The sequence below is a fragment of the Bubalus kerabau genome, chromosome 7 (genome assembly GCF_029407905.1).
Source record: "Bubalus kerabau isolate K-KA32 ecotype Philippines breed swamp buffalo chromosome 7, PCC_UOA_SB_1v2, whole genome shotgun sequence".
NCBI lineage: Eukaryota > Metazoa > Chordata > Mammalia > Artiodactyla > Bovidae > Bubalus > Bubalus kerabau.
Window position 1 is genome coordinate 118,420,529 of NC_073630.1, and position 13,999 is coordinate 118,434,527.

Here is a 13,999-nt window from a genome sequence, read left to right on the forward strand (position 1 = left end):
ATCTAGGCCCCAGGCCTGCCTTCAGCAAGGGGTCCCCCTCAGGCTCTCCTCTTGATAATTTTCCATCCACCCATTTCCCCGCCCCCCAGCACCTTGGCTATAAATCCCCTGCACCGTCTTTGTAGAATTCGGCCTGATCCCTCTCCCCGACTGCCATGAACTGAATAACGTCTTCCTACTGTTTTGACAAGTATGTGAACAATCTTTCTTTATCAAGGTCAGGAATGAATAAGCCACAGGTGGGGGGGTGGGTGGGGGACAGGTTCGTCAAAATGATAAAACTAAGTGCAGCTCAAAGGAGACCTGCCCGCACCCCAGGCAATAAACAGGTAAAGAAATGGCTGAGAGCTGGGTGCCCCGTCTCAGTGTTGGTATAATTTTTTTTTTTAAACAAGCAGCAATGAGCTACGAAGAAGGCCCCCTGCAGAAGGAGGGAGGGGATGACTGGCCGAGACCTGCTGTTCCTCCAGGTCTGGGGCCACAGGACGCCTTTATTCTACGGTTACTGTGATTTGAATGGTGAATGGGTCCGGGATTTCCCACGGGATGGGTGAGAAGGTTGGCCATGCCTTCCTCTAAAGCTTTCTTTACCTGTGCTTTGGAGACTCCCCTGGCCGGGAAAGAAGCCTCGGGAGCAGCCCACGGCCTCCACACCCCCTCATCAGCCTGCAGGGGTAGGGGTAGGGGTGGTGGGAAACCCTGAGACTTGCCTGCCCACCCCACCCTGGGCTAAGGGCCTTTCAGGACAGGCTTGAAGCAACCACAGACTACATGCTACTGGGACCCACACGTCCACCAGTCCTGGGTCCTGCTCTTGAATAGGGTCCCTGTGGGGAGAGCCTGCTGGCCCTGACCCCCGGCCCCGCGGGGAGGCGGGGCTCCCTAACCAGGGAAAGCTCACCGAGCCGCCAGCGCGCCCGGGACAGAGCGCGGGTCCCCGAGTGCCTGTGTGGCGCCCCGGGCCCCTGGCGGCACGCTCCTCTTCTTACCTTGCAGGTACATCTCCTCGCCTTCTGAGAACATCCGGCCGCACCGGACACAGAGTGCACACAGAGGGTGGTAGTGCTTCTCCCCCGCCTGGAAGAAGCACAGAGAGCAGGTGTGTCTGCCGGGGACGGGGACTCGGAGCAGCAGCAGCAGCTGGGCCACAGCCACCGCCCCCGTGCACCACCGACGCAGGTACTCAGGTGACCGGCCGTGCGGGGAGAGTCCACACCCGTGGGGATGGGTCAGGGCCATGACGCTCCAGGCTGCCCAGGGTGTGTGTGTGTGGACGTGCCCCTGTCCGCTGGGAGCCAGGCCTGGGAGCAGAGACCGGCCTCCAGAAGCAGCCACTTCTCCCGTCTCCAGCACTGCCAGGAGGCAGAGGGGGGCCAGGTCCCCAAACCTCTGTATCTTGGAGCAGAGGGGACACCAAACTAATGTTACTTCCCCAGGGGGAGGGACGGGACAGGCGGGGTGAAAACGACGGGTCATTTTCGTATCTCTGTATTGCTCACTTTTCTTCATGAGTGTTTTACTGTTTTTATTGTTCTTAAAATTCATCCAACTCCATTAAAATAGCAAAATTATCAAAACAAAGGACACTGGCAGGTTTGACTTATTTCTACATGAAAGTGAAAGTTGCTCAGTCACGTCCGACTCTCTGCGACCCTGTGGACTATACAGTCCATGGGATTCTCCAGGCCAGAATACTGGAGTGGGTAGCCTTTCCCTTCTCCAGGGGATCTTCCCAACCCAGGGATCAAACCCAGGTCTCTCATGTTGCAGGCTGATTCTTTACTAGCTGAGCCACACCCGGGATTATTTCTACATGGTACCAAAAAAATACCCCAAAATACTGTCTTCAGCATGACGGTACAGTGCCTATTTCCCTCACCCGCGGGTGGGGGCAGCCCGCTGCTAATGTGGACGTGACCCCGCTCACTGTCTGCTGAGATGTGAAGGTTAATCACCCCTTCATGAATCTGAGTCAGGAACACTCGCTCCTGCACCAGTTAAGTGTCAAGGTGAAAGTTCATTACGAGCGTCTCACTTCCCTGCCCCTTCCCCACTGGTGACTTTGGTGCCAACCAGGTAACCCTCGAGTTTCGGGGGAAAAGTTGAAAGTGAAAGCCCCTCAGTCGTATCCAACTCTTCAGGCCAGAACACTGGAGTGGGTGGCCGTTCCCTTCTCCTGGGGATCTTCCCAACCCAGCAATTGAACCCAGGTCTCTTGCATTGCAGGCGGATTCTTTACCAGTTGAGCCACAAGAGAAGCCTGAGTATCAGGGAAGAAGAATCCAGAACAGACTCCTCTCCTGCCTGGGGCTGGAGGTGCCAGTCCACGTGGCCCAGCGTCTCCAGGCCAAGGGCTGCTTCCCCCCTGGGGCCACTCAGAACGTTCCCAAACGCCTCTCCAGTGCCACCTCCTCTTGGAAGCCGCCCCTGATTGCTCCCCTGCTCGGGGTCCCCCACAGCCCCATGGTCACAGGCTTTGACCATTCATTCGGAAATTCTTCCCCACCAGACAGTGAGCCTCCGAGGGCAGGACTGGCATGGGGCCGCTGCAGGAACCCCTGGTCGCAGGGATCCGTCTGGGGAGCAGGTCACGAGGCAGCAGTGGGCCTGACGGAACGAGGGTGAAGCTGCCATTTCGGTGAAAACGCCACGTGCTCTCAGCAGCTCCTACCCCGAGGTGAAAGTGGAGGGGTGGGAACAGCTCTGGCTTTAAGTGGAAACCGCCTGTTACCAGGTCTCCGCTGTCAACTGGGGACTCACACGCTCTAAACACCGTGACCTCTGACCTGTCCTCACGCCTTCCCCAGGCAGGCACCCCCTTCACTCTCGGCGGGGGGAGAGGGGACAACCCACCCTCATGACGTCAGACAGCAGAAATTCTGCAACAGCCACTTGGGGGTCTATATGGCATATCCGCAAGGCACGCCCACACTGAGGCAGGTGGAAAGAGAAAGCCGCGGGGACAGTTTCGAAGATGACAGGCTTGAAACCCCCAGCCAGACCAAGGAGAATTAAGGCTGAGTGGAGAGACAGCCCCGTGGGCACTGGGGCTGGCCCTGCGTCTACTCGCTTCCCTCCATTCGGAAGGCTGAGACTGAAACTCTGATACTCTGGCCACCTGATGCGAAGAGCTGACTCACCGGAAAAGACCCTGATGCTGGGAAAGATGGAAGGCGGGAGGAGAAGGGGATGACAGAGGATGAGATGGTTGGATGGCATCACCGACTCGATGGACATGAGTTTGAGTAAACTCTGGGAGTTGGTGATGGACAAGGAGGCCTGGCGTGCTGACCTCCATGGTGTCGCACAGAATCGGACACGATTGAGCTGAACTGAACTGATTCGGAAAGCACCACCCAGCCCAGCCCCTGGCAGATGACCTCACCCCCGGCTCCAAAAACAGCAGCAACCAGGATGCTGTTTGTTTCTGCAAGGAGCAAGGGGATGCCCCTTCACACGCTAACGGGTCTTCATCCCTGGGACAGCCTAGGACATCCCTAGGACAGCCTAGCCTCGTTTTCATCACGGCACAGAGAGGTAGAGGAAGCTGAACAAGGTCACACAGCAGGAGGGGCAGAGCCAGGAGTCTGGTCCTGTGACCCCTGCCCTGAGCTGGGCGGTCCCTGACTCTGCGATGTGCACCCCATGTTCACATGCACCGCTCCCGCAAACAACGCCGCTCCCTGAGCAATCAACATGGAGGCCTCAGACAGACCCAAGGCCTCGGACACCACACTGCAGAGCAGATGCCATACGTAGAATCAGGGTGGTGGCTGGGGCCCCAGGTGGTGTCTGGGGTGCTGGGCGTGTGTCCTCCTGGTCGGGGTGCTGGTGGCCTGGGTGTGCCCACTATGCGAGATTCATGGATTCCACTGTGTGTTACATGCCAATAAAAGAGTTTTCCTACAAAAGTATAAAACCACAGAAGAAAACCTCAGGGGTACATTTTGCTGACCCCAGATTTGGCAGTGGACTCTTGGATAGGACGTGCAAAGCACAAGAGGCAACAACATGAGAGATAAATTGGACTTTGTAAAGATTAAAAACGTGTGTATCAAAGGACGTTATGAAGAAAGTGCAAAGATAAACTACAGATGGGAGAAGATATCTGCAAATCATAGATCTGATAGGGGCTGAGGATCCAGAATATATGAAGAATCCTTATGGCTCAACAACAAAAACATAAGGGCTCAGTTAAAAGACGTGTAAACGACGTGAAATGACATTTTCTTCCAGAAAAGATGCAGCCACAGCCAAGAAGCAAGTCAAAGATGCTCTCACCACTGTCATTAACGAAAGGCAAACCCAAACGCCGGCGAGATCCTGCCTCACGCCCACCGGTGAAAGTGAACATGTGGGTTACTCAGGTGTGTCCGACTCTTTGAGACCCCATGGACGGTAGCCCGCCAGGCTCCTCTGTCCGTGGGATTCTCCAGGCAAGAATACTGGAGTGGGTAGCCGTTCCCTTCTCCAGGCGATCTTCCTGACCCAGGGATCGACCGAGTCTCCCACATTGCAGGCAGATTCTTTACCACCGGGGTCACCAGGTCTAATTTAAATAAAGCAGAATGGAAAATAACCAGTGCTGGTGAGGACGTGGAGAACCTGGAGCCTTGCACGCCGGTGGTGGGAATGCCAGATGGTGCAGCTGCTGGGAAAAGAGTGGCAGTGACTCCAAAAGGTAAACGTAAAACTACTCCAGGACCCAGCGATCCCACTCCTCCGTCTGTAAGGAAAATGAAGAGAACAAGAGAAATACAAGCACACGGGCACCCAAAACCCGCACATAAATCCACATAGAAGCATCACTGCCAAGAGCCAGAGGTAGAACCAGCCCACAGGGGCGTCAACGGGCGCGCGTGATAAACACGACGGAGGACTGTTCGTAGATCTACCCGTAAAAAGAAGCGAAGTGTCCACACCTGGGGCCCCTGTGGTGTTTTATAAGGATATTAGTGTCTTTATGGAGAAGGCAGTGGCACCCCACTCCAGTCCTCTTGCCTGGAAAATCCCATAGATGGAGGAGCCTGGTGGGCTGCAGTCCATGGGCTCGCACAGAGTCGGACACAGACTGAAGCAACTTAGCAGCAGGAGCAGCGGCAGCAGTGTCTTTATAAGGTGAGGCATCAGCATTTGCTGCTGTGGGGAAACACAGGGAGAAGGTGACCATCTCCAAGCCAGGACCCTAAAGGGCAGGCACCTGGAACTCGGAAGTCCAGCCTCCAGAAATGTGAGAAATGAGTGTCTATTGTTTGAGCCTAGCAGTTCATAGCATAGCAGCCCAGGCTGACTAAGACAGGCTCATAAGGTCAAACAGTCGAGCCTTCACGCTTTCCATCAGTCCCCGTCGCTGCTCAGTACTGTCTTGGTGTGGCCACGCTGGCCGGGGCATTCGCCGTCGTCGGAACATGGCTGCACCCCCCTGCTCCATCGCCCCCCTCCCAGTACTGTCCAAGAAGGGCCTCAGCCGTCAGCCCCTGGGGGTCACTGTGCCGCCGACCCCCCAGCCCCCGCCCCCGGCAGGCAGCACAAGCCCCTTAAGCTCAGGTGGGACTCAGGGTGGCCCAGATTACCAAGGGGATCAAAAGCCCGTGAGATCCTGTAGCGTGTGTCTTCACAATGATGCTGTGTGCCTTCCGACAAGTGGCTGTCGTCTTTAATCAGGCAGAACAAGGCTCGTTAGGAGCACAGCCTCCTGGGGCACTGAGCGGGCTCTGCTCCTCCCCGACCCCCAGGCAGAGGGGAGGGCTCCAAGTGCTCCAAACCCAGAGGGCTGGGCTGGTACCACGGAGAAATGGCAGAGCCTCTGGGTCCCCAGCCCCCTCCTCTACCTGCCGAGAGGAGCAGGCCAGCCCTCCCAGCTCCCTCCTCCACGTGGGAAGCACAGAGGCTGTGCCTCCAGCAGCCCATCAGAGGCAGGCACCTCCTGTTCTTCCCAGATACCTCCACGCCTCTTCCGGTCTCGGGAGAGCCGGCCTGGCCTCTGCCTACTTTCTGAGGCCTCCCCTGGGTGCCCCGCCCCACAGGGCCAGCCCTGTAGGGCACACGTTCCCCCCCAGCCCAGGTTGGCCAGCTCCCTGTGGCTGCTCCTGGCACATCCCCAGATTTGAACCTAATTTAGTCTCCTTTGAGAATGACCAGAACCGGATCCAGATCTTAAAAGATCTAATCACAGAGCACATAGATCAAATGAAATTTACCGAGCTCATCAAAAAGCTTTAGCAGGAAGCATGCGGCGGGGGTGGCAGGGTGGGGTGAAGGAGCCCCGACAGAGGGCTCTGCCACCCCAGACCCGCCCAAGGAGATTTCACCCCAAAAAGAAGAGCCTGGCTGTGTGCCATGTCAGCAAAGACCCTCCCCAGAGCCCCTGACTCAGCCTGGACCCACGGCTGATGGCACTGGCCTCGGGACAGGCTCGTGCTGAGCTCAGGGGCTCGAGGGAGCATGTCGAGGCTGGCGTGGCCCCCTGGCCCTGCCCCTCTCTCACCCGCACTCAATCTGGGGAGACTGCTCCAGGATGGAGCTGTGTCCCCTCGTCCTCTGCTGTCCCCAGGCCCTAGAGCAGAGCCGCACACAGAGGGGGTATCTCATAAAGACGATTGGAATGGGGAAACAGCATCCACCCGTCGTGCATAACAGGGTCCTAGGCGACAGGGGGATTCTGGTCAGAGTGTGGGAGCAGAGAGATAACACATTCCACCTCCAGGCACGTCAGCTATCAAGGCTCTGAGAAGTCCTGCAGTGAGAAGTCCTGCAAGGCTTCCCCAACCCAGATGCCTGGGAACATGGTGACGTTGATGGCTGAAGACAAGGAGTGGAGATGCTGCTCCTTGCTGGTGCTGAGCGGGGATGTGGCGTCAGGCTGCAGGCAAGTCAGCGTGTGCTTGCATGGGGGTCTCTATGTGCGTGTCTGAGGTGTCTATGTGTATCTGTTTGTGCATCTACCTGTGTGTGTCTGTGTGCCTGTGTATATCTCTGTGTGAGTATCTGAGTGTGCATGTCTGTGTGTCTATGTGAATCTGTGTGTGTGCGCGTATATCTGTCTTCGTGTGTCTTTGTCTATGTATATCTGTTTGTGTATCTGTCTGTGTGCCTATGTGTGTATCTGAGTGTGTGTCTGTGTGTCTCTGTGGGTGTGTGTGCACACAATGAGCAAGGATGACATTTAAATGCTAACGGTAGTTTTTTTTCTGGGTGATGACATTCATTATGGATGATTTTTGGTTTATTTTATGACAAGTGTTCCTTCTGAGCATGTTTTTAAAATAAACACATTCATTAAACTTTAAAAAGAGAGAGAGAGAGAGAAGCTAGGGCCTTGAGAAGTTGACTTCACAGTCATTAAATTTTAAAAAGAGAGAGAAAAGTTGACTTCAACTCTGTCCTTAGGAAACGCTTTTATTTGTCCAGAGTCGGGGCTTGCTTTCTCTCTGTGATAAAAGTCCTGCCGGCTTATAAGGGTGAAAAGGAAAGTGCTGGAAAGGAGAGGGGGGAACAAATCTGCCAGCTCTGGAGTCATGGAGACGGTCCACTTGAAATGGAGAAACATTCAGGTGACCAGCCCCACACCCCCCAGGGGGCCTCCAGGCAGAGGAACTCCTACCACGGTCATCCCTGGGAGCCCAGCCCCCAGGCCAGGGTGGGACAGTGCTCAGGAAGGGTCTGCAAGGTGAGTGGAGGGTAGAGGAAGGAGGAGTAGTAGGAAGGGAAGCCGAGAGGAAGCAATAAAGGAAGGAGGGGATTAATTAGTGGTTCCAGAGGGACCTTGGGCTTCTCGTTACCATGGACACAGCCAGGCTGCAGGAGGCAGGTAGGACCAAGGTTAAGGAGGGTGGGGCTGAGCAAGAAGTCCCCGCACACCCCCCCCCATTCCCACCTGTTCCTGCTAATACCAGTGAGAACAAGAGAAGGTGGTGATGGGGGCACCGAGCCAGGGACACTCCCTCACTGGGCACCTCCCCTCTGGACCAGACACTGGTTGGTCTTCTCAGAGCCCTGTCCCCTGGCCACGCACCACCAGCCCACTTTCCAGCTCGCTCCTCAGAGCAACTCCATCCCCGGGAGCCAGCCCTGCAACAGGGCTGCTCCCAGGCTCCAGGGGGCCGGCCAGCCAGCCAGCCGGTGACTGGGTGGGGGCCCGCGTCAGCCCTTCCCAGGTCCCCTGCGGACCCAGCGTGGAGCGGGCTCATGGGGACAGACACCCCAGACACGCAGGATGCACGCAAACACGGGGTAGCGGATGCTGAGTATTTAGCGTGGCTGAGGGAGTCACAGGCACATTTCGCGGGCGGGCGGGTGCCTGCATGAGATGGCTCCAGGCCCGGGCACGCAGACACGGCAGACTCCTGCAGGCAGGGAAGGGGCCCCAGCTGCTCTCCTACTCGGGCTCTGGAGAGGAGAGCCTCTTGGGAGGCAAGTCGGCAGGGTGGGGGGTGGTGGCAGGTGCCTCAAGGGTCTCACCCCTGCTGATCAGCCCGGCTCCCAGCAAGCCCACCCCCCCCCCTGCCAGCACGGCCTCCCCACCAGCCCAGGGAGCTTCCTACCTGCACGCAGTCCTGGCACCAGAGCCCAGTCCAAGCAGTCGCCCCCCCACCCCCACCCCCGCCTTCCCAAGGCCCCTCTCCAGCGCCCCTCCGGGGACAGGCTGGCAGGAACGGACACCCTCACCCTCCAGCCGGCGGTCTGGATCCTTCTCGTCCTGTTTGCAGGTCCTGTCCCCCGCCGGCCACCTGCCACCCGCCCCCCCCCCCCGCCCCCCAGTAAGAGCCCTCCGCCTGGCCAGCCGGGTCTCCGGCAGGCTCTGGGCCGAGCCCAGGCGGCGCTGCCGCGGTGACGGCCGCCCCCCTTCTGCGGAGCCGGCTTGCGGAGGATGCTCTGAGCAGCGCGGGGCCCCGCCGACGACTCAGCCACCACCGCGCCGGAGCTCACCCGCAGGGGCGAAAACAAAGCATTAATCTTCCCGGGAGGTTCTTGCACCCTCCACCGCAGACCTGCCTTTCTCCTGCTCCTCACAGTCAAGGCGGACCAGGGCACACCCCACTCACAGTGCCCAAACCCCGGAGCCTGTGTTGGGCCCAGCATCGAATATCAATCAGGGAGCTAACAGGCAGACAGAGCTGGCAGATGGGGTCCCTCCCTGCCGTCCAAACCCAATCCATCAGGGGAGACCCCGCACCTCACCCGCTACCCACGGGGGCCACCACCGAGCTGGGGGGACGTCCTGTAGGGTCCCCCGAGGAGATGCTGGCTTGCTCTGAGGATGGGGGCCGCTCCGCAGGCACACGGCAGGTTCAGGACTGGGAGAGGCAGGGCAGCCACAGGGTCCAGGTCAGGAGCATCCCACCCACACACCTGCAGCAGCAACCCACAGGCCACGGAGCCCGAGAGGCCCCCACTCAGGGCATCGGGTGGCACCGAAGCAGCACAGCACCCGCCAGCGACTCCACGGGGAGAGAGGCCAGGGGGCGGGCAAGAACAGGCACCGGATGGGGGGCCTGGCTGGGCAGCCTGGGTTCAGGTGGGCTCGGCCCTGCGTGGGGGTGGCCACTGGCCCAGCACGTGTTCTTCCGGACACAGAGACAGGCCTGGGGGAGATGAGCGGAGCATGGCCTGGGGAGGGATGTGGGGGGGCTGGATGGGGGCGGGTCAGCATCCCGGGGAGATACCTGACTGTGAAGTGGTGGGGGGGGACAGCAGAGGGGGATGGGAGCTGTTCATGGAGTCACTGGGGGGATGCCTTGTGAGAGGGGAGGTGGGGCCCCCAGGGAGGAAGGGGGACTGCAGGGTCAGGCCCCAGAGGAGGCGGGGTGGGAGTTGGGGGGAGGATGGCTTGTGAGAGGGGAGGTCTGGGCCCCCAGGGAGGCAGGGTGACTGCCTCCCACAGGAGGCAGAGGGGTTCAGACCAAGAACAGGTGATAGGGTGTGAGCGGGAGGAGGAACAGAGCCTTGACCAGGAAGCTTCGCAGATAGCCCTGAGTGACCTTGGACTCTCTCTCGTTAAATCTCAGTAAATCTCAGACGAGGGAGGTTGTGGCTGGCAGGCTGGGGTGGAGCGGGGAGCAGCCCCCAGGAGGAAGGAGCTCAGGAGCTCTGGAACAATCTTTGGGGCCCTGCAGCAGGTAGGGCCCTGGTGGGGGAATTCTCCAGAAGCCTCAGTCCTGCAGCTGGGTCGGGTGGGAGGGGAGCTGACTGCCCAGAGCAGGATCTTCAGCAAAGGGCTGGGTGAGTAGAGAGGCCCGGGACGAGGGGCACCAGGTAAGGGGTCACGGTGGGGTGCGGGGGAGGGACGCAGCGTTCGTCCACATTCAGAGGATGTGGGTACGGACACTCAGCCTGCTCACCACCCAAGAAGACACAAGACGTCTGGCAGACCGGACAGCAACCATCTCATCATGTGACCATCTGCCCAACTGCGTCAGAAAAACACGAAGACCCCAGAGCAGAAGCAGGCAAGTCTGATGAAAGGGAACTGCGGTGCAAGAACTCTGAGTGACTGACCCCAGTGTGTAAACAGGCAACGCGATGAAAGGGAACTGAAATTCAAGGAGAACTCTGATTGGTTAAAAATGACGAAATACAGCACCTCTGGGGTGGGAGGGGGGCATACGACAGCCAGGTTCACACCCTCACTTGGCGCAGGATTTCATGGAGATTACACCCAGGGAGGGAGGTGTAACAGAACAAACTTTTTGGAAACCACTTTATAACTTTCAAGAACCCTGAAAACGATCACAGTTGTTGGCTCGGTTTCTACACGTCCGTGAACTAACCTTCAGGAAAACGAGAAAGACAATAAAAAAGATGTTCATCTCAGTGTTATTTATCATAGCCAAAGGGTGGAAAGCCGTGCTGTGTCCAACAACGAGTGATCAGCTCACACGTTTCTGGTCTAGTCCTGTGATGAGACACGGTGCAATACGGAAGTGCACTCCTGTATGAGGCACCTGTGAGACAGACGCCATCAGAGGACAGCAGGACATAGGACCATCTATAGGAAATGCCCAGAAGTGGAAACTCGACAGAAACCACAAGTAGACTGGCGCTGCCATGGGCTCGGGGTGTCAGGGAGGAACAGCTAAGGGGTACAGGCTCACTTTTAAAACCCCCAAGCCTGATTCCCATCTAGATCCCAAAGGGCTGAACCAGAATCACACAGCTGAGAGAGAGTGGCAGGGAAGGCTTCCTGGAGGAGGCGGCAGTCACTGAAGAGCCTGGACTGTGTCCTCTGGCACAGCCGGGAGGAAGAGGGAGGGAGAGGCTCAGGGGCGTGGATTCCTGCACAAAGGAATCCTTTCGGATCCTCTTGGTTAAGTCCCAGCGGGGCAGGCAGGTGCCAGGGCCCACAGCAGGACTTAGAGCAGCGGAACCTGCAGGGTCGGGTCCCGAGCCCGCCTCTAAGCTGGCCGCCTCACCTCCAGCACGTGTCCCGTGATGTACTTCTCACAGCCGTCACAGCGGATCCCAAACTTGGTGTGATAGTCGGCCTCGCAGTAGGGCAGCCCATCCCTGCAACAGAGCCGGCAGTCAGGACGGGTGGGGGCACCCTGAGGACCCCCAAGGCCCGACAGTCCTCACCAAGGAGAGGAGCCGTGTCCAAGGGGCAAACGCCCACTGCCTCCTACTCCAGATAACAGCGGGCCCTTGGACGGCGTGTGCTGAGCACTTACTGGGCTCAGCACGGCCCCTCAGTCCTCCTAGCAGCCCGATAAGAAATACCACAAAAACGGTCCCATTTCACAGGTGCAGAAACCAAGGTACAAGAGGTGGGGCCGCCTGCCCAGGGGTGAGCGAGGGGCTGGTGGAGGGCTCCAGAGAGCCCAAAGAACCAAAGCCACGTCTGGGAAATAAAAGAAGTTTCTGCAGATGCAACTATTCATTCCAGTTTGTTCTGTCCAATGTTCAACATCCGGGTCGGGTGTAAAATGGTCTGTTTCCTCATCTGGTGGCTTCCTGTTCCTTCTGGGGCATCCTTGCGAGCCGACAAGGGGGTCTGACAAAGCTGCCCACGTCAGAGACCAGGTCTGAGGGTGACAAGATGCTAAGTGGTGCAGGCATGCCTTGGGACTGACCCTCACTGTCCCCGGGCATGGCCCAGACCTTCCGCTGCTTGGGAAGGAGCTGAACCACACGCAACGCGTTCACGCTGCCCATGCACGGCAGGCCAACTCTGTGCGGGCGTGGCTTGAGGCTTTGGGGATTATGGACAAGAGGGAAGTACTGGTGGGCGCTGCTCCTGAGTGTCCATCTGGGCAGCTGCGGGCGGGCTGCTCAGACGCTGGGCTCCATGCACTGGGCTGCAAAGTCACAGCTGGCCTGCGGGTGTCAAAGGACGGGAACGCAGGCACAGGCCTGAACAGCGTGTGGCATGTGGTCAGAGCTCATTAGAAGTTGATTGCAATCATCACGGTGAGGTCGGCCCCGCGGGGCACGTGGTGGTGATGGTGTCGGGACAGTGCCAGCGCTCCATGTGGGGCGGGTGGGGTGCGGCTGGGCCGTGGTGACTGGACCGGCCGGCGCTCAGATCCCCAGTCCCAGCGGTCACCTCACCTGCCTGGGCCTCAGCTTCCTGTCTGTGAAGTGGGGGTCGCAAGAGCATGGTCTGTGTATGACAAGGGGTGACCAGCGCCTGGCACTCGGCGGGCACCTGCCAGCTGCTGGCTGAGGCCACTGTCACTGTGACCATCATTGCCAACCAGGACGGTGCCCCTGGCCCGGGCCCGGTCCATCAGGAGTCGGGTGCGGAGGCGGCTGGCACAGTGGCTGGTGACGGAGGCATCTGGTACTCTGGCCCGTCTCCCCCAGCACTGCTGATGTGTTGCCATGTCGTCAGTTTGGTCTTGATTTCTGCTCAGCTGCCAACAGAAGGGAAGGTTTCTCAAGCTGTCAGCAGACGGAGCTGATGGCACCCTCCTTTCGTCGAAGCTCGGGACCTTGTCTGGGTCCCACGGACGCTGGCAGGAGTGGGCAGGCCTGGGGTGGGGTCCTGGTGCTTCTCGCAGTCCCACTGAGAAAGCAGTCCTTCCTTGCACAGGCGATGGAACATGTCAATTGAGCCCCTAGGGTCCACCTTCCAATGTCCTGACCTCAGGGCCCCGATCATAGCCCCTCAAAAAGGCTGTACATGCAGCAAACCCAGGAGGTTCAAAGAAAACGTCTCCATGGCAACCCCAAGGCCCCTCCTCCTGAGTTCTGGAGGCTGCTAAGTAACACGCACGCTGTGTGGGTGAGCTGCTGCACTCTGGGGGCTGGGAAGCATTTTATTTTAAGTGCTTGGTCCCCAAGGCCACCCTTGCATGTCACTCACTCCTTCTTCTTACTCTGAAACAGGAAGCAGAAACTCACCCAGCCTGACCCAGCCTGGACAGAGGCGCATCTTGGTTTCCCTGGCAACGCTTGACTTTGAGATAACTGTAGGTCCAAATGCGTTTGTAAGAAGCGATACAGAGAAACCCGGAGAGCCTTCCCCAGGGTTCCCCAAAGCTCACACACCTTACAGAATCAGCGGACAAGGTCCGCCAGGAAACTGACGCATGTGCACGCAGTGACCAGATCCCCGGCACACACGCACCTCTTACGGACAGTGCACGCATGTACATGTGTGTGTGCTTCATTCTCTGCAGTTTTATTGCAGGAATTTTTTTGTTAACCCAATCAATTCCTGTGATGGTTCTGTTTCCCCAGAGCATCAAGAACCAGCACAGCCATTGATAGAAGTTGTCCCAAACGCCCCTGACTGGCAGGAGACAGCCGCTCTGCCCTCAGACAAGCTGCTCCGTGAGCTCACTCCATGACCCTTCCTTCCCCTGTGCTGTCGGGAGGCTTGCCGTCCCTGGGGTCTCTGAGAATTCTAATGCAGCCCCCTCCTGGCCAACCAGCAGGGGCTCGGACCCTGATCTGCACAAGCTCCCTCCCCACGCACCCCAAACCAGCCACCCCTGTACTCTGAGCACCCGTCAGGGACCCCACGTCAGCACCACGGCAGAGGACAGCTACACCCGTG

The 13,999-nt window shown here is 58.4% G+C and overlaps 1 protein-coding gene across 24 annotated transcripts in view; it reads right to left on the reverse strand.

The window, feature by feature from the left end:
- Nucleotides 1–13,999, reverse strand: part of ABLIM2 (actin binding LIM protein family member 2) — a 165,410-nt gene that overhangs the window by 80,007 nt on the left and 71,404 nt on the right. For 18 of the 24 annotated variants that reach the window (XR_008717289.1, XR_008717287.1, XR_008717286.1 and 15 more), the window contains exons 6-8: nt 13,342–13,407; nt 11,412–11,505; nt 990–1,077 (exon numbers count right to left, since the gene is read on the reverse strand). Coding sequence is in view for 20 of the 24 variants with exons in the window: in XM_055589214.1 (XP_055445189.1) it covers nt 990–1,077; nt 11,412–11,505; nt 13,342–13,407 (248 nt within the window). In the remaining 4 variants the exon portion in view is untranslated. The remainder of the gene's footprint in view (nt 1–989; nt 1,078–11,411; nt 11,506–13,341; nt 13,408–13,999) is intronic. The other 6 variants (XM_055589194.1, XM_055589210.1, XM_055589200.1 and 3 more) reach the window with 1 other exon arrangement.